Consider the following 24,173-nt stretch of genomic DNA (forward strand, 5'->3'; position numbering starts at 1 on the left):
TGACTTTCCAGTGGCTTCTCCTATCTGCTGGCGCTCTCTCTCTCTCTCTCTCTCTCTGTGTGTGTGTGTGTGTGTGTGTGTGTGTGTGTCTTCTCTGTCTCTTAATGTCCTTTTCTGTCTCTCTCTGTTCCTCTTTGTCTCTATTTTGTCTCTCTTTTATCTCTGAGATTGTCTGTGTGCACGCATGAATGTATATGCAATCTTATTTCTCCTACTATTGACTCTTTTCACCCAGTTCAGAATTTCTGAAAATTTTTGGATAAGAGTTCCCACCTATGACCCAATATTGAAGGGGGGATTACCTTCGTGGGGTGACGGTTCAGAACCATGGGCAGAGTTTCGCGTTGGCCACGCAAGGACATCCAGGCCCTGAGGAAGGCGTCCTGGGTCGGGGTGAGTGGGGTGGGAGGAGGCTGGGCAGGATGGGAAGAAGCTTCTGGAACTGGTGAGGGAAGGAGAGGAGGAGCCTGAATTGATAGGAATGGGCTGGGTTGAGGAAAAGAGTGAGGATAAAATCATAGTGAGGGTGGAGGGCTGGATGTACCAGAGTGAGTATAAAGGGGTGAGGCTGTGAGTTCAGGGCTCCTGAGCATGAGTGAGGTGAGCAGAATGGTGAACAGCCGTGCGTGTGTAAAAGAGCATGTCTGTTCATTTGAGTGGATGTGAAGGCAGATACGAGGGATGTGCCGATGGGTTAGAGTCAGCCCAGGGTCAGAACTGGGCTGCTTTCAGCCTTTCTATTCCCTCCTCCTTGCCTTGTGGGAGGCAGCAGGGGCCACTTGTAGGGCTCAGCCCCAGGGAGGGGCTGAGTGTCGGGGAGCTGAGCTCACACTCGGGACTCCGCTTGTGGAGGGAAGGCAGGGAAGGGAAGCAGGCCATTCCACCAGGCTGGCAGGTAAATATTTAGAGGGCTGTTTTCATGAGTATAAAAACTCAGCCCGTCTGCTAGGCTGTGCTTGCAGAGGCTGGGAGGGGAGAGCTGGATCTAGGCCAGCCAGGAAGCCTGTTTAAACCCTCAGACACACAGCTCCCCCAGCCCACGCTGCACCAGCCTTCTGGCTCTCAGAGACACACACAGGGCACTCAGCCCACTGGCACACACGCCTGCACTCACCAGCACCCTGTGCACGGGTACACGATTACACACACGCACACAAACACACGCCAGCCACACTGTATCACATACACAACCAGCCCACACAGCTCACGTATCATTACAAATGCATCCACAGTGGCCCATACAACTCACACAATAACACATGCACACACTCAGTTCACGAGGCTTCACACCCACAAATGTACCTACGACTTAAACACACAGAGACCAGTCACCATAGATGAAACAATATCACAGGTGGACCAGCCACACACACAAAACGTATACATGAGCCCTCCCAGGGACCAAAGTAGACTTTAAAGAGCACACAAGTACAGGCGCACACACACAGACACTGAACACTTACAGACTCACATACTTTTGACAACATCACAAACGCAGTTTATTTATCAAAGGCCCTAGATACGTCCTGCAAAGTCACATGCTGTCTTACCCAGGCAACTCACCATCCTCTGGGAGGCTTTATATGGTAAGAGTAATGTTTATAAGGTAGTGGTTAAAAGACTTACTCTGGAATCAGACGGTGTGGGTTAGAATCCCACTTCTGCCATTTATGAGCTGCTCTTGGAGGGGGGCATGTAATAATTCAATGAATTCATGACCTTAGAATGGTACGAAACACATGGCGAACACTCAGCAAACTCCATCTATAATTATCACAGAGTTTACATATATAATTACTGTCCCTATTTCATAAGGAAGATGAGGCCCAGAGAGTGGAAATGACTTGTCCAAAGTCATAAGACTGATGACAAATATGGCGGTGGGGATGACGGTGATGATGACGACATAACAGCAGATACTTATTTTGCACTTATGAGAGCCAGGTACTGTTCTAAGTACTTTCAACCTATATTATCCCAGTCAGTGCTCACAACAAGCATAGGAGAGAGGCCCTGTTATTATCTCCACTTTGCAGTTGCAGAAACTGAGGCACAAAATTGTTGAGTAACTTGCCCCAAGTTGCACAGTAAGGGTAAAGCAGGAGGTCGTTGCAGAGTTAAGTAAGCCCTGCCCTGCCATCTTGCCCACTTACTTCCCAGCCACCCTCCCATGAACTGCAGCGCCTTTGAGTGGTACTGCGGTTTCTCTCTGTGACTCCTACTCTCTCCATCTGCAAGGGCCTTTCTTACCGACTGGCAAGACCTCTTCTCCGGTTTGCATTCTTTCCTAAGAATCTCAGCCTTACCCTTGGTCCAAGGTGTGGGAAACCCAAGGGGACTGGAGCCAAGGGCCTTGATTCCACTCCCTGGTCTGGGACTCAAATAACCCATGGCCTGGCCAAGTTCCTTAACCTCTCTGGCACCCAGTTTGCCATCTGTGAGATGGGAATGCTGTATCTCCCTCGGAGAGATTGATCACATTCGTGAGCATGAATAGTCTTTGCAAACTGTAGAACCATCTATAGACATTGATGGCAGCGGCAGGGAGCTAGGAAGCTCCCAGAAATCTTGGCTCTCAGATTCAGACTCTCAATTTAACTTTGGTGGGAATGTCCACATATCCTGAGGTCTTTCTAAGAAGTGCTTAGGGAGCGACATCCCAGGACCAACAGGTGCCTTGGAAGCAAATTGGCCTACATGCCTTTTTACAGCAACGAGGAAAAGGTATGTCTCAGGCAGGATGGGTCACGTTACACCATAGTAACAAATAGCCTTCAAACCTCACTGGTTGAAACCACATTATTTCTTGCTCACATTAATATCCATCACCAGTCAGCAGGGGGCTCTGCTCTTGGTCATCACTGGACAAGACTGATAGAGCAGCTACCATCTCTCCTGTTGCCAGTCACTCTACTTGAAGGAATAGAGAGCTCTAGGTCTCACTCTGGCAATTAAGTGCTTGGCCTGGAAGTGACAGGTGTCAATTCTGCTCACAAGTCAGGAGTCAGAACAAACACAGAGCCCCATGCAAGGGGACCAGGCAGTGCAATCCTACCATGTAGATGGGGACGCTGGAAATAACTGGATAGCAGTTCTGATGGTGATGACAGGAGGAAGGAGGCAGCAGCTGTGACAACGACAGGGTGGGCTGCGCCCTGCACCCACTGCTCCTGGGGGAGATCCAGCCTCTGTGGTAAGCAGGCCCAGTCCTGTGACTCATTCCCTCCCAGTGACTTTCCAGAAGGCCATGGACTATGGAGTCCCAGAGGCCTGGATTTGAATGCTGGCTCTGTGTGACTGCAGGACTGTTATATCAGTGATGCTCTGTGAGTGTCAGTTTCCTCATCTGAAAAGCAGGGTAAACTCCCTGCCAGAAAGAATGGCATGAAGATAGCACCTATATCGTGCCTGCCACCCTGCCTGGAACATAGAGGGCACTTGACAAATGGTGGCTGATTCTCGCAAGGACTAAGGTTCTGGAAAGACCCATCCTCCACCCTGGCTCCAGCCTCTGAGCCTGGCTTTGTACCATCCCCCCACCCACGTATTCCTCCTGCTGTCATGGGTTTCCACAGCCCCATCATGCTTTGCAGTGAGGCTGACCCATTCCCCGCCAGTGGTACCAGACCCCATGCAAGGAGAAAGGGCGATGCCAGCTACCCGGCAGAGGGTGATCCAAAGGAAACCTCAGTGACTGGTCTGCTTGCTCATTAATGAGGAACAGTCATCACTGAAACCTGGGGACTGGAGAGGGAGAAAGACGTTCCAAGCAGCACAGATATCCGATCTTGAGCATTTTGACCTCCACAGAAGGACCTCCACAGAAGCTGGGAAACCCCCAGCTCAGGTAGCCAGAGAAGGAGGGAGTCTGTCCTCTGAAAGACCATCCCTGCTTAGCTTCCTTATCTTCTCTCTCTATGCTTTCTCCTGAGCTCCAGGCTCATATGCCCTTTTTGTCCTGGGCACCCCCATGTCTGAGTCCCCAGACAGCCCCAGTGAAACCTGCCAACCTCACTCACTGTCTGTCCCCAGCCCACCCCAACCTGGTCTTCCTCCCACATTCCCGCTGTCCATGCAGGAACTTTTGAAGCTATTCATTCGGTCAACACGGCTCTAATGCTGCCTGCATGCCAGGCCCCGTGCCAGGAGCTGGGGATGCTGAGATGAAAGACATGGTCTCCGCCCCTGGCAAGTTCTCAGTCTAAAGGGGAAGACAGACGGGGACCAAGCACCACAGGGCAATTGTAGGGGCACGCTGGGCAGGCAAAGGCGTGACCGACTTTGCGGGCAAGGCAGGGGATGGCCAGTAAAACTTCCCAGCAGAGACAGGCTGAGGGATGAGTGTCCTGGGAATATCTGGGAGGGGGTGCTCCAGGCAAAGGGGATAGCGCAGCGTTAAACAGCATGATGCATTCAAAGAACACAGTCGTCTGTGGCTAAAGCATTAGGTGCAAAACTGGAGGCAAGGAGTGAGTGGGGGAAACGGGGGTGCAGACAAGCAGGGTCACTCACGTGTTGCCATGCTGGGTCCCTCCCTCCACCAACGGGGGCGTTGTTAGTAGGAAACACGTGAGACAGGTGGTCTCGCCTGGTAGCTGGAGTTCTCTGGGGATCCCCTAGCAGAGCCCAGGGCCACCCAAGCCTCCCACCTGCACTGCTGCTTCCTCCTAGCCTGTGCTTGCCGTGACCCCTTCACGCTCTGCTTCTGCCTCATGTTTCTGGCCCCTTTCACGCTCTCCAGTCCCCTGCAGCCTTGGGTGGCCTGCCCTTGAGTTAGGTCCACCCCAGGTACAGCTAGCTGAAACCTAGGGGGTCCTGTGGCTGCTCCTTCAGTGGGGCTTTGCAGAGACGAGACTGACGTGTGCGGAGGCAGGAATGAGCAGCCCAGACACCTCCAAGTCTACTGCTGCAGCAAGTCCAAGCACTTGGACTCTGCGGGCCATGGGAAGCCGTAGAGAGATTCCGAAGAGGGAAGTGACAATGCTGGATTTGTGAATGAAACAGATGATGGGAAGATGTGAGTCATGGCCCCAGTGAGTACTTGGCTGTGTAGAGGCTGGGGGACCCTCAGCAGCATGTACACAAGCTGAGCTTGAGCCCAGCCTCCAGTCTAGGGTAGCAGAACCTCTGTGGCCGAGAACTGACATGGGAGCCTTACGGGAAGGAAGAAGCCATCCCCAACCCTCTGAGAGGACATGGGGAGCCCCTACAAGTCCCACCCCAGCTCCCTTATGAACGCAGCCTGAACCTGCCACCCCACTTCCGCTGCATCCCATTTTTCCGGACTTAATGTGACAAGGGCAGTGGTAGCCAAGTCAGCATCCTTGGTGCTGCAAGGGCCGGGCTATAAAGAGGTACAAAGCCATGGTGGGAGTTCCGGCATCCTTCCTGGTAACCAAACAGAAGAATTCCACGACCTGAAACTCCACACGCAGGGACGTGCACACAGACACAGAAACACCCAGGAGCTGCCCTCACAGCCACAGCCTTTCAGAAGCACCTCGAGGTGGCACTGGCTGTCCCTTCTTTAGGCAGTTCTCACGCTGAAACAGGGCAGGGGCAGGCGGAGAGACCACCAGGCAGAGAAGTAGCCGTTCCATCCCGCTTTTCCTCCTGAGCTGTGGCCTCTTACATCTCCTCTGACATGTTCTTGGTTGCTTTCCTGCTTTCTGTCTCTGTCTCTATTTCCGTATATCCCTGGATCTTAATGAGTCTTTCAGCTAGGTCTTCCTTGGCCTCTCTGGGTCTCTGTCTTGGTCTATATGTGTCTATGTCTCCATTTCACTGTCTTTTTCTGTCTCTTCCTCTGTTTTGATGACTTTTTTCTGCAGCACCATCACAGACTAGCAGGGTAGAAAGAGCCCATAGATTTCATCAGGCCCAAAAAGTACTTATGGAAATGAGGAAACTGGAGCCTGACAAGGGGAAGGGAGGTGCCCCTGGGCAGACACCTGGGCTTGTACTATTATGGCCAAAGCCTCTCTTGTTGTAACAAAGCTAGAGTCTTCCTCCCCAGTTCACGTGGATGGCAAGCAGCAAGAGGAAGCACAGGAGAGAGAGGACCACAATGATTCTACAGCAGCAAGGTGGGGGCAGGGAGACCCTGGGGCCAGTGGACAGAACCCAGTTCTAGGAATAGTCTGTCCATGAGCATGCTGTCACTTACCATCACTGAGCCTCAGTTTCCTCTGCTGTGAAATGGAGATAATCAGAGCAACCCTGTCTGCTTCACCAGCCTCTGATTAGTTTTTTATTAGAGGAAGGATATGGAAGTGCTTTGAAATAAACTGTAAAGCATCAGGCAGGAATGGAGGGCAGGACGAGGATAATGACTGATGATAATGATGGCCCTTGATGTGGATGGTGACAGTGGCGATGATGGTGATGGTGGTGGTGACAGTAATGCTGGTGAGAGTGGTGTTGGTGATGGTGCTGATTATATTGTGATGACGGTGACCGTAGTGATGGTGTTGATAATGGTGATGGTGAGAGTGGTGATGATAACGGTCATGAAAGTGGTGATGGTGGTAATGATGGTGACAATGGCGACGGTGGTGATGAGAGTGACTCTGGTGATCATGTTGACAGCAACCAAACGTAATGTCTTGGATTCAGCCTTCTGAGGCTGAGATGAAAAACAGCAGGTATTCTTTGGAGAGAGCAACCCCCTCCAATCCCACCTTCTCCTTTAAGTCACCCCAAACTGTAGATCCAGGCTCCTGCCTTCCCATCTCCTCCAGTCCCTCCCCGGCTGTTGCCACTCTAGCCCAAGCCTGTGTGTCACCTCTCTCTGCAGCGTTGGCTTCCCTTCCCCAGCCACCTCCCCAGACTGTTCTTTCCCTCGACTCACTCCTACGCACAGGCAAGGAGAGGGAGCACACTCACCGTAGCTCTTTATACCCGGGAACACCTCCCATTTCTCCTGCCTTGGCCTCCTTCCATTCCCCACCGGCCTGCAGTCAGCTTTCTAAGACGGGAGGTGAGATGGACAGGGCCCAGCCTGCTGCCCACCCCCAGCTCTCCCTCAACCCCTGGGACAGGACCATGTGGGGTAGAAAGGGATGTTCATGATTTGGCACCAAACCCAGCTCCCTGCCTCAGTTTCCCCACAAGGAAGTGACCTCAGTCTCTGGAAGCGATGAGATGAGTTCCCTGCCCAGCACAGGTGAGGGTCAATGGCTTCTAAACTCAGTCGCCACCCTGCCAGTCCTCAGCAGGCTGGAGCCAGTGGGGTGATGGGAGGCTGTAGGATGGACTGTGTCCTGTGTCCTGGGACAGCCATGCCCTCTCCCACGGCCCTCCTCTCAGCACAGGGAAGGGACCAGAAGGGATGGAGAGCAGGACGGAAACAGAGCTGTCAGCCAGAAATGAAGGCTGAGGTTTGAAGCTCCGGCATCTTCATCCCCATAATGCCTCCCACCATGTCACCCTCTCTCCTTGTGCCTCAGTTTCCCCTTTGCAGTAGGCAGAAGCCCATTGGGTGTCCTCCCTGAAGATATAGACAGGGGCTGGCAGCCTCCCACCACCCTGGCCTCCCCAGGGTCACTGGCAGACTCCCCCGCACCTCCTTCCCCGCCGTGGCTGCTCCTTTGACAAGCACCACCGGGAAATCAATCATCCCAGCAGAGCCAGGCCACGGCCCCTGACGTTCCAATTAAACACTTCACTCTGACCCTGGTTGCATCATCTCGGCTTGGAATAACGTCATCTATCTTCCCTAGATGGACAGAGCCTACAGGCCAGGCAGGGGGGGACCAGAAGTGCCCCACCCCCTGGAGACAGCCTCATCACGACAGGGACACATTTCAATCAAGAGGAACTGCGGCCCTTTCAGGAAGAAAAGGTGTCAGCCTTCCCAGGGACAAGCATTCATCTCCCCAGGAGGAGAAAAACAGCTTGGCCCCTGCCAAGGGGAGCCCCATGTTTATGCCTCTGCCCTTCCCATTTGTTGGGCTGTCACCAGCCAGCCGGCCAGCCGGGAACTCTGGAATCTCAGGGAAGTGGCAAGTGGGGGGATGGGAGACCAAGGACAGAGTCTGATGGGATTTAATTTGAGGAGGGTGGGGTCCCTGGGTGGGGTGCTCTTGCCTCATGGGGCAGCTTCAGCCCTTCTATAAAGCAGCCCCCAATTCGAGAGGGGAAAGAGGGGTCCTGCCCCAGGGCCTCCTCCGGACTGATGACAGTCTTGTTGGGGCAAGTCCCAGACTAAGCAAGAGGCCTGCCCTTGGGAACCTCCTTTCTGATGGGGGCGGGGGGACATACCCCTGCCTCGTGGAAAGCCCAGTCTGAGAGATACAGTCCCTGCCCAGGGGACCTGCCCTCCACCCCCCGACCCCTGCTCCCAGACTTAAAGGGCAGACACAGCACCTGCCTTGGGAAACTCATTCTAAAGGGCAAATGCAGTTTCTGTCACATGAACATCCCCCCGAGACCTCCACCTTGTGGGCCCTGGGGATGGAGAGCCCTCAATTCAGGGCTGCCCAAAGGATCTTTGGCATCAGGCAGACTTGATCTGAGTTCAAATTCTAACTCTATGCTTTCCTTCCTGTGCGTCCTTGAACCAGTGACTCAGCCTCTCTGAGCCTCCTTTCTTTACCTGGAAAACAGGACCTGCCTTGAGGAGGTGGGGAGGCTGTGTATGTAGAGCACCTAGCAGAGTGTCTGGCACACGGGGACCCACAGCGGAGGGCAGCGGCCTCCAGGGCAGGATAACTCACAGGACCAGGCAGAGAAGCAGCCCAGCGAGCTCAGGAAGCCTGGCCCTTGAGAGGGGAAAGGAGCCCAGGTCCCACAAGGTAGTAACCGAGCCAGCGGTGGGACCAGGACGGGGGCCCCAACCTACCGCAGCCCTCCTTAGGCACCAGCAGATGGCGCAAGGCCGGATGCCCAGGAAGTTTACTGAATATGACCTAGAGGCTTAGACTGCAGGGTCGGGGGCCAGGACCCACCACCCAAAGCAACTCCAGATTTAAAATTAGAATCTATTACCCCAGAAGCAACGGAAGAGTTTCCTTGGACGCCCCCATCTCCAAGGAACTGCTTCTGTGCTGGCACTGCTTCCTTTGGGGTTATTTTTAGCTTGTTTTCTCAGTAATGATTCTTTTGGGTGGATTTCAGGGTTGTAGCTGTGTGCTCTCTGGGAGACGGGGAGCGGTATTCGTACAAAAAAAAAAAAAGAGGGTTTTTATTCATAGTAATTCAACTGGATTTGTAAAGTTATTATTAAGCATTTGTCACCACAAAAGTCACTTTGATTTGGCTTTCCTTGGAGGTGTTCTCCCTGCCCAGTTTTGCTTGCTTATCTTACATAGGACCCCTAGGAAGTTTAGGGGGCCCATCAAGGACACACAGAAAAAACCAGAGACCACTCGTCACAGAAGGAGAAAGGAGAAGGCAAACCCTTTGGGGTTTGCCTCCCAGGGAGGAATATGATACTGATAATAATGATACAAAACACGCACAGAGAACTCGCCAGTTACTGCTCCCAGGTACTTTGCAACACTGCCAGGTAGGTACTATCACTATCCTCATTTTAGAGCTGAGGAAGCGGACAGGAGACGTTAAGTAAGTTGCCCAAGTTCACATAGATAGTAGACAGCAGAGCTGGGATTTGAACTCAGGAAGTTTGGCTCCAGGAATTAGACTCCGAACCACCTATAGACAGCCCGTGGTACCTGTCCGTGAGATTCTGAGAGACAGACGGGGAGGTGGAAACAAAAATGCTTTCACTTAGCCTGAGGATGGGGTGGGGGGTGGAATCTCCAAGTGAGGAAAACACTGCGGTGGGCCCAGACTCTCTTTGAGTGTCCCCTGCTGTTGGATTCCAAGGTGGACTTAAGGAGTCCTCGGGATATCATCTTGAGAGGGCATTTTTAATCCTACGTGCTCTGAGCAGGTGAAACGAACACAGGCTTTACAGGCAGACAGAATCAAATCCCAGCTGTCTCACTTTCAAGCTGTGTGACTTTGAGCAAGTTGCTTTGCCTCTCTGAGCCTCAGCTTCCTCATCACTAAATGGAGATAATATTTACATACTGCTCAGGATTATAGTGAAGATTCAAAAAGGTAATGGATAGGGAGACACTGCAGGACACTGATGTCCAAACTATTGCCTTTTCTGCCCTTCATTCATTCATTCGTTCGTTCGTTTGTTCATTTGTTCGTTCATTCAGTAAACATTTATTAAACACTTAAGGTATGTATGGGACTGTGTTCAGTGTTGTGGGAGACTGAAAGATGAATAAGACATAATCTTTGTCCTTAAGGATTTTATAAGGAGAAGCTAAGAGAGCGGGTGAATTCCAACTACAAGGCAGACAGTGATTAATTCCCTCTGGAGGGATGAATAAGGCTTTGCAGAAAAGGCTCCATAAGGAAGTGAGGAAGGAGGAACAGGTATTCCAAGTAGAGACAACCACAGGCAAAAGGCACCAAGGTAGAAAAATGTACAGCCTGTTTGGGGGAGAGTGGCCAAGGGGGGAAAAGGTATGCATCAAGCAATACATGCAAATCTGAAGAATTGGGGATTAATCCTATAGGCAGTGGGTAGCCATGGATGGTTTTATAGCAAGAGTGAGACAGGAGGAAACTGAGAATCAGATTTGGGAGGTGGGGTGGGAAATTAAAGCAAGGATTCCCATGTTAAGGGAGCAGGAAGGAGAACCTGGGTTTTGATCCCAGCTCTGAAATGAGTTCCCTCTGTGAAGTCAAGCAAATCACCCACTGCTCTGGTCTCGTTACCCCTGTAACGCTCATGGATTTCCTGGATGGCCTCTGAAGATCATACAAATCTGTGGTGTAAGGGCTTCCTCCCCCTTCGTGGCTCCCCTCTCATCTTCCCCAGCAGCTTTGGGCAGTCTCTACCCAAAGCAAGAATCCTGGGCACTGCCAACCCCAGGAGCCAGGCGGAGCTGGCTCGAAGGCTCTGTGGCCTTGCAGGCGACAGCTGGGGAGGCTCTGGGGAGAAGTTGGGCCCCTGCTTCTTCCTCTTCCACCTGCACCTGGCAGCCAAGTTGGCTAATGAGAGAGGAGTTGAGTAAGTTGTAGGAACGTCATGAGTTGACTGCCATTTAGCTGCTGGGCTGTGGCAAAAAGCGCACGCTTGTTCACTTTGTATTTTTCTCTCTCTCTGGCTCTGGCTCTCTACTTCTCTGCTTCACATTTGATCAAAGCTCTGCCCTGGAATTAAGTGAAGCTCTGTTGGGGGTGGGGAGGAAAGGATGGGAGAGCACAGCACAGCCAGCATGGCCTGAGTCCAAATCCTCCCTTGGCTGCGTGCCCGGGGGTGGTCCTAGCTTACTGTCCCTGTGTGCCAGAGGGAGGAGGGATGGGGGACGCCTAGATCAGGGTTTGGCAGAGGGTGAGGGTTGGAGAGAACGTGCTGCCTGCCGAGGAACTCAAGGTGGAGTGCTCTAGGGAAATGAGAGTAGAAACCCTAAACAGTTCAGGGGCCAACTCATCTTGCAAAGAGTTTGTGTGCGTGTGTCTGTGCGCACGCATAAGCTGATAAGATGCTTTACAAGCATCTCCGAGTCTGCGACCATGTACTTGTGAAGTTGTGTGTAACTGAACATAATAGCCCTGGGAGTGCATGTCATCACAGGCATATACCTTTGTGGGCAGAGGCCATGTGCCCGCTTGCCTCTCCAGCATCCCTCCCCAGTGCCCCCCCTTCCCAGCTCTCCATGCTCCAGCCTTCCGTTTCCTGATCACACTGTATCCCCCCTGATGCCGCGCCCTTATAAAAGCTGCTCCCTCTTTCTGTAACAGCCTCCTCTCCTCTCTCTTCTCCCCTGGCCCACACCAACTGGTCTTCCCTTCAGCGCAGCTCAAAGCTCACCTCCTCCAGGAAGGCCTCCCTTTTCCTCTGCCAGGAACCTTAAGAATCTCTGAACCCCTCCCCAGCTGAGCCAGACTAGGATTCCAGGGGGATCCCAGGAGCACCCCACACACACACAAACAGTGAGCTCCCCTTAGTGAAGGCCCACATTGACCTGTCCTATCTTCTTCTGTGGGCAGGGGTCCTGAAAAACAGGGGCAGATGTCACCAGGTCCACCGTCGTGGCAGGTCAGGCAGTTTCTGTGTGGGTCCCTGATGGACATCCATGCAGGGAACAGGGCCCAACTTCTGCCCGGCTGCCTGGCAGAAGGCTGGGGTTGTTCTAGGGTCCATGAAGGTGGGTCCACATAGAAGGTACCGGAAGAATCTGAGGCTGAAATTACATATTCCCTAATGATAGCAGGCTGACCCCACCCCCCAACGCTTCCTGACTCTGGGTCTCAGTCTTCTCCATAAGATGAGCAAAAATGCTTGCATTTTTATGCCACATACTTATCACAGCTTGTAATCAATCACAAGCTTAGTGTCTGTCTTCCCCTCTAGAATGGAAGTTCCACGAGGACAGGCTACGTCGGTCTTGTTCACGGTTGTGAGCAGTGGCTGTGATATCAGAAATATTCACCATATTGTGAAAGGGAGGGAGGGGGAAGAGAGGGAAGGAGGGAGGAGGGGAAACTGAGTGGGCAGAGGGAGATTGGATTCCTATTATCTAAGGGCTCTGGGTTACGGGGTAGGGCTAGAGAGAAGAACGGGAACACTGTGCCCAGTCTGCGGAGGAAGTTGGGAGAGTGGACTGAAATCTCTGACCCACATCACCGGAGCAGTGGGTCCTCAGCTCAGAAAAGCAAACTTGTGTCTGTCCTCTGGACTTACTCTTTACAAGCCCCGTGCCCCTTCCTTGTGGGGAGGTGGGCAGAGGTAGGAGACCTCCCTGCTTCCGTCCTCCTCCTCCTGGACCCCCACCCCCACCCCAGGCCAGTCTCAGGAGGTGGTTTCTTTCCCCCTTTCTCCCACACAGAGGCTGGCTCGCCTCTCAGTGGGATGGTGAATAAGCCCTTGGGTGACGCTAGTTGCCATCAGGCATTAGAGGCCTAATGAGAATCATCTTCCTTGACGACTCCAGCACCTTCCATCCCCAGGGCCGCCAACAGCCCGGCCAGCCCTCCCCACACTGCACCTCCGAGCTCCAGACAGACGTGGGATATGGGGAGGGACGAGAGCCGCTCTCCGCAGGCCCCTGTGCCAAGCTGAGGCGGCAACAGCCAGCAGCCCGGGAGGAGGGAGGCTTCCGGGAAGGCTCCAAGCCCATTTTCCAAAAAGAAAATGTCACTTTTCTAGATGAAAAGGAAACTCACAGTGTCGAGAGTTCTAGGACTGAGACAGGCAGATGAGGGACAGAGACGAAGCGCCCCAGCTGGCCTTGCTCTGACCTACCTCTTCCCACACTCTGTCTGGCTGAGTGAAGAGATATGGGGGGCGGGGGGGGTGACCCTGAAGATACACACACACCCCCGGCATACGAGCTATGTCCATAGGATTGAAGACCCTCTTCCTCCAGAGTAGAGTGGGATTGAGAGCCGGTCCTTGGGGGTTGGGGCATGATACCCAACGATGCTATAAAATCATTTCTATTGATCCAATGCCTGGCTGACAGTGGACGGTTGACTCGTCTGGTCTGATCTGGGTTGCGCTCGAATGGAACGGGCCTGACGGTGGGAAAGAACGCCACCCCCCCACCCTTGCCCCTCGGCAGGTGCCTGGGTGAGTGTGCAAGAGGACAGTTCCCCACCCCCATCCCCATGTCCCTTTAAAGGCTGGCAAAACAACTTGTAGGAAGGCATGTCCCCTCCTCTTCGTGTCCCTCCACCCCCAGCAGCGGACAGGTTTTGCAGGAGCTGCGTCCCGGACCCATCCCCAAACGGAGCTGAGCCGGCGAGCTCCGGCGCGGCCCGAGAGGGGCTGGGCGCGACAGCGCGGCTGATTCCCACCCAGGGCTCCGAATAGCCACACGCAGACTCTGGGGGTGGGGATAGGGTACCCTCTATGCGCGCCTCTGTCCGAGAGGCCGTAAAACACCTCTGGCCACCAGCGAGGAGAGAGCATCCTTTGAAAAGGGACAACAGTGGCTGCGGTGGCGTCTTCCCCGGGGGAAATGTGGCCGCCGCAGCCGGCCGGCCCCACTGGGGCCCCAGCGCTAGTCTGCTCTGGGGAGGAAAAATAAAACATGAAACAGGGGTTAGCGGAATCGTGAGGTCGGCCCTTGCCCAAGTCTCATTAAGGAGACGCGCGCGCTCCCAGGCTGGGAATGCGGAATGGACACGTGGACAGGGGAGGGGAAGCTGGGGCGCGAGGCAGAGGTGGGGGGGCGTCTCCGTGGTGCGCGAGTCGTGGGCCGCGCGCTCCGGGGCCACGTGACCACGGGGAATCGGGGAGGGGAGGGGAAGGGAGCGAGCGCGCCAGGCTCCGCACCCGCTACTGCCGGGGTGGGCGCTGAATCCCGGACGAGGGAGGAGGGAGGGCGAGCGCGAGTGTGTGTGTTTCTCTCGAGTCATTTACGGCGGAGCAGCCGGCGCGATCGCCGAGGAGGCGGCGGCAGCGGCGGCGGCGGCGGCGGCGGCTTCGTGCAACTGTGGCTCCCCCCACCTCCTCTTCCTTTTTGCTCCTTGATTCTTCTTCTCCCCTCACACTCGTCCATGGGGAGCCGGCCCCCCTGCTGGCACCTCCTCTCCACTCGGCCCCGTAGGCACCAGCTGCCGCCTCCCTGGCCACGGGCTGCGCGGGCGCCCGGTGCCCCGGCCCCTGGCGTGGCGCCGGGGTCTCGCCGCCCGCAGCACAGGCAGGCGCGGCGCTCCGCTCACCCAAAGTGACTCCGATAGAGAGAGAGAGAGAGAGAGAGAGAGAGAGAGAGAGAGAGAGAGAGAGCAGATGCCCGGCTGCACCGAGACATCGGGCATCCGGGGGCAGGGCGGGGGCGGCGGGGAGGAGGAGACATCGGAGACTCTGAACCCCGGAAAAGTTCAAGGTTTGTGCAGGTTCCCCCGGGGAAGGCGGAGCAGCGTGGCCCTCTCCTGAGACAGCGAGACCAGGGAGGAGAGGGGGGCGACCCGGGGCTGCCGCGGGCTGGCCGAGCCCCTCTCCATCCTACGACGCTCACGGCCAGGAGGCTGGAGTCGGCGCACGGGGCAGGAAGGTCTGGGGTCAGGCGCAATAGCCGGGTTTCCCGCTCACTCGCTTCTCCAAACCCCATCTCCATGGGGCAGCCCGTTCCAGCCGCGCCACCCTCGCGCCAGCCGCGGTGCCGCTGCCCAGGCAGGCGGCGCTGAGCCTGCCTGTGTGGAGCCCGGGCCCTGATCGAGACTGGAGATAGCGCGCTGGAGCCAAGCAGGGAGCTCGGCGAGGGGACAAGCCGCGGGCTGCCCATCTCGGGCATTCGGTCCGGGCGTTGCCTCGGGTCGTGGCAACCCGCGTCGCCGGTCTCATCACTGCACGGAAACTTTTCCTTCTCCAGATGGATTAAAGTTGCCTGGATTTTCTCTTTCTCTGCGAAAGAAATCATTCATTTGCACCTAACCTGGGATTTTTATGCTGGAGGTGCTGCTGCAGGGCGTTCAGAGGAAGGAAGCCGCGATATCCATGTGGGGTTACTACCGAAACCGAAGAAACTGAGGTTTGCATTGGAAATCTGCACCCTCGAACGAGTTCGGATTCGAGCGGGACCGCGGGGCTGTGGAAACCGACACTTGGCCCTAGGCAACCCGCGAGACGCCAGTGGCCACCCGGCCCCAGGAGCGCAAGTGCGGCTCCCCCCTAGCCGCACAGATCCTGCAGGGGGCACCAGCCGGGAGGTGGAGGCTCCTCCCGCCTGGTGCTGCGACCCCACCAGTTCCGAGGGTGTAGCCGGCGGCGCCCGGGACGCCCCCTCCCCTCAAAGTGTCCCCGAATTTCACTCCCTGGCCCCCAGAGCCTCAGCAGAGACAGCCGGGCGCCACGGCCACCAGAAGTTGGATGTGACCAAGCCCAGCCTGGGGCCAAGTCGTCGTCGACCGTTGCCCCCTCGGCCTCTTCCCGCTCCTTCCTCGGCCATGGCCCCAGGGATGCCGGGCCGCGGCGGCGCCGCCCTGCTCTGCCTCTCGGCGCTGCTCGCCCACGGTGAGTATCGCGGCGCGGACTCGGGAGTGAAGATGCGGCGGGAGCCGCTGGAGGGGGCAGAGAGGAGCCTGGAGAAGGAGAACCTCCACCCCCGGGCTCGCAGCCGCCGTTGCCAGCTTAGCATCTCGGGCGGCAGCTCGAGTTACCTCCAGCCCCCAAACCCTTTGGCGGGAGCGGAGGCTGCGAGGCCCGCCCTGTGGACCGAATCCGGCCCCGGAAAAGGACGAGAGGGGGTATCACTGCAACCTCCTCCTGGTTAGAGAGCAGAGTCCAAACCCGGGAGTCTGGGGGCGTGTCCGCCCACGGAAATCTAAAGGGACCCGAGGGATCCGCTGGATCGCGTCCGGGCCGCCCCTCCTGCCACTCCCAGCCCGGCAGCCGGCGGGGCTGAGGGCTGCTGGGACCGCGGTGATCGTGTCTACCCCCGCCCCTGGCGCTCAGGCCGGTGCGGGGTCGCGCCGCCCGCTGCCTCGCTTCCTGCGGCGGTCCTGGAGAAGGGAAGTGGACAGGGGCCCGGGGATCGCCTGCCCGACGTCCTGTGAGCTGCATCTAAATGGCCGGCTTAGCCGAGCCAGAGGGCGGGGGTCTGGGCGGCGGGCGGAGGGAACGGGCTCTACGCTCTTGCGTTCTGCAATCTGTTGCGTCTGCTCCCCAGGCTCGCCCCGGGCTCCGCGGTAAAGGGGGTGGGAGCCGGGGTTGGCGCTCTTTGGCAGTGGGACAGCAGAGGTATGGGTGGGGGACCTAGGGTCGCGGAACAGCCCCCCAGAGTGGGAACTCCGATCCGACGGGAGGAGGCTGCAGCGGGCCTTCCGCAAGCTGGAGGCTTTCCAGGAGGCGAGGGGCGCTGACCGACTGGGGAGAGAGAGAGCTGGGGGGGGGGGGGGAGGGGAGAATGGAGAAAGAGAGGCTCTCTGCCCCCTCCCAACAGGAAACGAGCGGAGCGGGCACATAGTTCCCCAGCCAGCAAGGGATGGGGGACTTGGCTGCCCCACGCCGAGGGGTGAGCCTGGACAGCCTGGAGAGGGGCTAGGATGGAGGGGGCAGTGGGCTCTCCGCGTTGGCGGAGGACCTTCCATTACCCTGCTCAGCTTTTGCCCACGTCTGCCTGGTCCCTAGGAGCCTGCCCAGGCGGGCCGTGAGCGCGCCCAAGGTCTCTAACCAGCGGCTTCTCTCACCCAGACCAAGGCTCCTTCTCAAGGTTGAAAGAATAAGGAGAAGAATGGGCTCTGGGAAGCTAGGGTCCTGAGGCTAGGATGGGGTGGGGAACAGGCTGACCTCCCTCTACGAGTAGATTGGTTCTCCCCGGCTTCAGCGAGGGGGTGGCTCGGGGTTGGGGGGCTGTTTTGCGTTCATTTCACCAGGCACAGCCAACCTCAGTTCTTTATCAGAAGAATGGGCAGGGGGAATGCTGCTGGGACCCAGAAATCTCGGGCTCCGTGTGCAAGACTGAGGGTGGGGAGGAGGTGGGGAGAGGGGACTCTGGATGTCTGCACGCTGGAACTGCAGGGGCTAGGCTTGTGACCTGGACCCAGTGAGCAGGGAGTTTGGGGGCGCAGCAGGAGGAAACCCAGGTCAGGCCTGGGTCTAGGCGTGGTTCTGCCCCCATCCCCTGCGTCTTGCTCCCAGAGTTCCCTTCCAAAAGCCCAGCCATGGCCTCACCTCCAGGCAGCTCAGACACTCTTATTGGATTCCGACGGCCCACCTTTCTGACCCCTCAGCCTCCGATTAAGGATCCTTTCCCCTCCCTCACCTCCCAGAATCTTGTCGACGTCCTAAAACCCAGCCCCAGTAGGGCCTTGCTGTCCTTGCATTGCTTCTCTTGGAATAAATCTGCCTCCTCTTCTCCTTAGATATCGGTGTCTTCTCTGTACCCATTTAGTCCTGGAGTGGTGGAGGCAGGTGGTGGGCTTATTCTGCTCTGTCCCCCACACAGCCAGTGCTTAGCACAGTGCGCGGGACACCCAGGGCCCAGGATTGGCTGGCGATTAGAAGGAAGCTATTTGAGGAGGTGGAGCCTGGGTCCCCCACTGGGCAGGCATTTCCCCCCGCTGATTATCTGTCTCCCTTTCCAAGTTTCTTCCCTGAATCCCCAGCCCATGCCTCAGACTCCCCTTCCTTAGGGAAGGGTACCAGCAGATGCTCAAAGCTTGGGGACCACCCCCCAGATGGATAAGGCCAAAGAAGTTCCTCCCACAAAAATACATCTCGCCTGGGTTTCCCCTTCAGGAATACCAACACCCACCCACCCAAACGATGCCTTTATCAGGAAAAGGGTACATGGATTTAGTCTCATTTCAAGCTAACTCTTGGTAGGGTTTTCTGGGCTCTTCAGAGATGCTGGAGCGGGGGTACAGTTGCACTTTTTCATGCCTGGCAGGCTACCGAGGCCACAGGGCTCTGACCACACAGCCAGACGGGGAGCCAAATAGCCTGGGTTTCTGACTCTGGTGCCATCGGGCAGGGTGACCTCGGGCTGCCTCCCTCATGTTCCCCATCTTCCCCAACAGTGTGGCCCCTGGCCCATCCCTCCCCTTCTCACTCTCTGCCAGGACAACTGGGCAGATACCATGTGTGAACGGAGCCCCACTACCTTTCAGGGCCCAGCTCAGCCTCTGGGGTGGCAGCCCCTACACTGCTGTCAGTCTCAAGGCTTCTGTCAGAAACCATCTGAGAAGGCTACTTTCCTGCATCTGGTCTCTGGGGAGGTGTTCTGCTCCATTTTTAGTTTGGATAGGAGTTTAGCAAGGCATGGTGGTTGTTTAACCTGTTAGAGGACTGATTGTGTCAGCTTCCTACTCAGTATCCTTCACTGGCTCCCCACTGCCTGTAGGATCAAGGATATACTCTTTGCCCCCTCAACATACAAGGCCCTCTGTGATCTTGTCTCAATCTACATCTTCACTTCTGCGGTACTGCCCCCTCTCTATCCTCCGTGCATCTTATGAGATATCACTCTTTTCAACTTCCTGCCTTTCTGCTTTTGCACCCACCAACCCCTTCATCTGGATTACCTTGCCTCCGGAAATCCTTACCTTGCCTTCAAAGCCCAACTGAAACATCACCTCCTCCAGGGAGTCTGCCTAGATTACCCTTTGGCTGCTCATCAGCAGCTCCTAACCCCCAACAGAAGTAATTGGTCTTTTTCCTGTGCTGCCTTGGCCCTTCATGCTGCCTTCCCAGCACTCCTCAGGGACGGCAGTGTGTGTGTGAAGGGTATGTGTGGGCATATTTATGGGCATAACTATACATGTACCCCTCCTGATCCCCACACACTTGCATTTAGGGCAAGAGCCATGTCTTCTTCGGTTTTGCCCCACTCTCCAGTGCTTGGCACATAGTAGGCACTCAAAAGCAATGAATGGGGTGTGAAGATAACTCTGTTGGGGGCCCTCGCAGTGTCAGTTGAAAAGGGAGCTCTGGGGTGTGAGGCAGAAGAGGGGAGTGGGAGGAGACAGACAGAGACACCAGGAAGAGAGCATGGGGATGGGGCAGAGTTGTGCCATACCCCTTGAGTGGCCCGTATAGGATATACGTGTCTAGGGTGACGTGTTGTAACACGGATGTGAATGTAGTGTCCCATGATGCTCTGAATACGTGATCTCAAATGCACGTGTCCTCACCGTTGTGGTCACCAGCCTGACTTCTCTTCCGGGTTGTGTCCATGCTGTCCCCACCCCACCAATTACCCAAGTTCTGGGCTCCTTTGGAGATGGAGGGAGGACACAGCAGGAGGACAGGGTGAGTGCTGGCCTTGGGAGGCTCCCTCACTACTGGGAGTGAGGAATGCTGCTTCCCGCTCCCCCCTCTACACACACCCATTTTCCTGGCCACATGGAGCCTTATGCCACAACACAGCCTTGTTAATGTTTAAGACCAGTAGGTGGGGATGTGTTATAAACTTGGTGGCAGAAAATGAGCTGTATTGGAATCCATTCTGAGGATAGTGCTTGGCTGAAGGAGGGAAGGCCACTTTGCAACACCAGGACGGGACCCGGGCATCTCCTGGCCCTCCCTCGGGGCTTGTCTGAAAGTGATAGACCCCAGGCCTGAGATCGGTAGCGAGTGCTTGTGATGCTGCAGAATCTGAGAACCAGAGAGGCACCAACTCCAACCTGGGGCAGAGGGGATAGGGGGCGGGGTGGTCTCTCTTTGTTGCCCTACCCACAGTGATGGCCATTCACAACACCGAAACTAAAAGAGATCACAGAACCTCCAAATCCAACCTTTGTGCGGATGTGGAAATGGACACTCGGAGAAGGAAAGGGACAGGCCAAGGTCATCCTGCTAGTTCATTCTGGAACCAGGACCAGCACCAGAGCCCAAAGGGGTTTGCTAGATTGGCAGTCTGCCCCAGGCCCCTCAGCAGAGATTCCACCACCTCTGTCATCCCCTCTGTCTGAGGCTTCGGCTTCATACAAAGATCTCTGGCCTCAAACTAGCCTCGGGTCCCAAGCAGTCAAGGTAATCAATCACCAGTAGTGTTAATAAACCTTGCCAAGCACTACAGAGGGCACATGGAGGGGCTCAAGACCTGATCTTCGACTCCTTTTCATGAGCTTGAAGTCCAGTTGGGGAGATGAGAAAAAGGCCCGCATTCTGAAATTCCAGGCGGTCTGGATCCCTGGGATCCATCATTTAGAGGTTCAAATCCTGACTTTGTCATCAGCTTGCTGCGTAGCCACAGGACGGTCGCCTCCCTTTCCAAGTCTTGTTTTCCTCCTCTGCAGAGTGAGAGGAGGCGATGCCCGCCGAGCCCCCTTCCAGCTCACTTGTTCTGCCACAGAGAAGCCTCTTGTCGCCTCCCTTGTCTCTCCGCCCCACACCCATGCTCCTTCCACAGAGGCCAGCCACAGACGCTAGCAAATGGATATGATTCTTCCTCCCCGTTCCCTCCCCGGGGTCTTCCTTACTTCTTCCTTGACAGTGCTCAGCGCAGAATTTTAATAAGAGATTAATGAACCAGTTGTGGGGTGGCTTTTTTGTTTTTTTGAAAATAAATTAATTTTTCTATTTTCCTGCTCTGTCTTTTTAAATGAAAAGTGGACCTCCTTATCATCAATTCAGCTGGCGGTGCCATAATCCAGCAGTCCCCAAGGATGGGGCAGTGTATCCGGGAGCACCGACTCTCTGCCAACTACGGCATCAGTCTCTGGAGGACCAATGGGCTGCCGGGGAGGGGGCGGGGCACGCACTAAGACAGGTGAGGCCGGTGTGGTAACAGAGGGGACAAGCCACTCTTGGGAGATAGGCTGAGCGTCCAGAAGTCATTATCTCCTTTCCTCTGCCAAGTTTGCCCCTCTCTGCTCCTCCCCCACCGCCTCCCCCCCAGGTCCCCCCCTCCACTCCACTGCCCCAGGCCCTGCTGACTGCCAGACAACCCAGCAGGATGAAGTGGAAAATGGAAGCAATTACCTGGATTATTCAATGCTTGTTGCACAAATGAATGAACGCAAGAATGAATAATTCAGTGCAGAAGAAAAAAAGGGTAGAAAAGGTAATTGAATAAAACCCTTTTTGGTCCAAATTATCTAGATAATTATCTGCCTTTGGAAAGTTCTGCTTTTTATCAGACTTGAATCCTTCCTGCTGCATTCTCACCCACACCTTTTTTGGCCTATGAGAATGGGCAACTGGTTACTCTCTTCTCTTGTGTGACTTCCTGTTCAACTCAAACTGAAGGGCAGTGGGCAGGTCGTGTGCTAGAGGAATTTCTCAGCTTCTGTTTCCTGAGCCCATCTCTCAGGATCCTTAGAGCTGGGAGAGTGATGTGCCCAGGATCACCTGGATAAATGGATGACACTCAAACTGGTCCGGGTTCTCAGAGGCATCCCCATCCAAGGATCCAGGTCTGGACAGCATCAGACCTTACAGGGCTAGCCCTTAACCCTGGGAGAGAACAGGCAACCAGGACACCCTCAAGCCCAAACCCCTCCCCAGGAACACAGCCCCAGAGGTGGTCAGCCCTTAAACAGAATCAGCCAGAGTCACGTTGAGTGATAATCTCTCTGCTTTTCTGTGGGACAGAAAGGGTGGAGGGGAAATGGTTCCTGCCCTTGGGGATCATTATGACAAGGGAGACATTCCCATCTTCAGAGAGGCCCTAATCTGATGAGGGAGGCGCAGCCCCAGCCCTCCGAGGTGGCCTTTGTCCTCTTGCACATTGAGGGTCCGATGGTGAGAGACAAGATGACTGCCTTTGCCCAGAGGTTGTAGGACCCCACCTTGCAGGCCTCACCCACCCTCCCCCAGCCCCCAAGACTGACGGGGAGCCTGGCTCAGGGCCAGGAGCAAGTCTATTTTTGGTGGCTTAGTACAGATGATGCAGCAGACTTGTCACAGCAGGAGAAAGGTGTCGGTGGGAGCTGGTAGTGCAGCGCACTCAAATGCACACCCACACGGCCATGTGTACTCACCCGTACACTTGAGGGTCCCAGCAGTTCTTTGGAGTTTAGATCCATGATCTCATGTGGTCACTGGGAGACCAGTGACCGCCAGGTAAAGGCAGCAACTAGGATCCCATTTTACAGAGGGTAAAGCTGAGGCTCAGTGGAGACCTGGCCACACCAGCTCTTGAGGTCAGGTTTTCTGACCACAAATACAGAGGTCTTCTTGCCGTACCCCTCTGTCTCATGCACACAGGGAATAAGCACAGATGGGGACTGACAGCCACACGCCCACATACCTAAGCAAGGCCCACCCATCTGGCCGCACTCACCTCTCCAGTCCTTTACATGGGTCACGTGCTTTTCCATGTCAGAGCCTCTGTACATACTGTTCCCTCTGACCAGAACACTCTTCTGCCCCATCTCCTACTCAGCCTTTAGGCCCAAGTGGATCCACACTTCCTCCTGGAAGCCTGCCTTGATTCTGAGTTAAACAAAGACCCACCAACCCCTGCCACTCATTTCCAATTTGCCCTTTGTAAACTGCACTGCCTGGCCCCTTCACTGGCATTAAACTTGAATGGACCTGGAAGTTTTGTGCCCTCTTCCCGGTGCTGTATCCCCCGGTGTCTATTGGGATCTCTGGAATAAAGTAGGCATTTGACAATTTGTCAGACGAGTCGCTGAATGTACACTTGTGCACATACATGTACACATAGACTGCTTCCCGGTCTCTCAGTAAGTATTCAGTTGTTGCCTACTGTGGGCCAGGCACTGTTCCAGGCACTTGGTCTTAATCCATGAATACAGCAAAAAGCCCTGCACTCATGGAGCCTTTATTCTTGCGGGGGTGCAGAGAGGAGGCCACAGTAAATAATAAATACATACAATAAGTAAATTATATGTCAGAAGGCAACAAGAGCTGAGGAAAATAAAAGAAAGGTAGGGTATGGGAATTGGGAATTCCAGCGTGTGTGTGTGTGTGTGTGTGTATGTGTTGGGAGGGGTTGTGCAGTATTAAAATGAATGTTCACTTGATTAAATGTCATTAAGCAGACTTGAAGGAGGCAAGGGAGCATACTAAGCGAATATCTGAATATCACATTGGGACCAGTCCTAGGGCAGGGGTGAGCTTGACCATTCAAGACAGCAAGGAGGCCAGAGGGGCTGGAGCACAGTGCAGGCTGGGAAGGGTGCAGAGAGATTAAGTAGGGAAGGGAGGCCCTAGAAGATTACCTGGTAAACTGAGTGAAATGGGCAGACATAGCAGGGTTTAGAGTGAGAGTGACCTGAGCTGCTGGCAGCTGCAGGCTTGCAGAGCTCCAGACCTGTGGGGATAGGGACCCCAGCCCCCGTGCCACAGAGGGGATCTCTGTCTGCTCTCTAGCTCCTTGCCCCGCACAATCTTGCCTGTGGCTGTCTTTCCTGCCACCGCGCGGCCACCCCATCGGAGGCAGGACCAGGGTGTGCAGGGGACAGATTGCTGCAGAGACCACCCAAGGATTTGCAAGCCTGGCTTCCAGACCCGACCAGCCAAATTAGCTATGTGGCCACCCAGGCCTCTTCCAGGGACTCGAGCTTCCTGTACGTAAAATGGGGCTGCAGCAAAAACCAAGTCTGCCTGGATCTCTGAGAAGTCCCACAGCGACTCCAGATTACCTGTTGCTTTGACCTCTCTGCCTGTCCCTGTTTTATGTCTGCAAGTGCTCAGCCGGTGGCCCCTTCCTCCCACGATTGGCCCCCTGCCACCGCAAGACCACTGCAGCCCATGCCTCTTAGCCAACGAGATGACCTGCCCCGAG

The 24,173-nt window shown here is 55.4% G+C and overlaps 1 protein-coding gene across 1 annotated transcript in view; it reads left to right on the forward strand.

Annotated features, from left to right (window-relative positions):
* Nucleotides 1-15,921: 15,921 nt before the first annotated feature.
* The window catches only part of TMEM132E (transmembrane protein 132E), a gene marked incomplete at both ends in the record, with an annotated part of 50,633 nt that continues 42,381 nt past the window's right edge, over nucleotides 15,922-24,173 (forward strand). Inside the window, one exon of the mRNA XM_079904981.1 lies at nucleotides 15,922-15,988. Within this exon, the coding sequence (XP_079761107.1) occupies nucleotides 15,922-15,988 (67 nt within the window). The remainder of the gene's footprint in view (nucleotides 15,989-24,173) is intronic.

Source organism: Stenella coeruleoalba (genome assembly GCF_951394435.1).
Source record: "Stenella coeruleoalba genome assembly, chromosome: 19".
In the NCBI taxonomy this organism is placed as follows: Eukaryota; Metazoa; Chordata; class Mammalia; order Artiodactyla; family Delphinidae; genus Stenella; species Stenella coeruleoalba.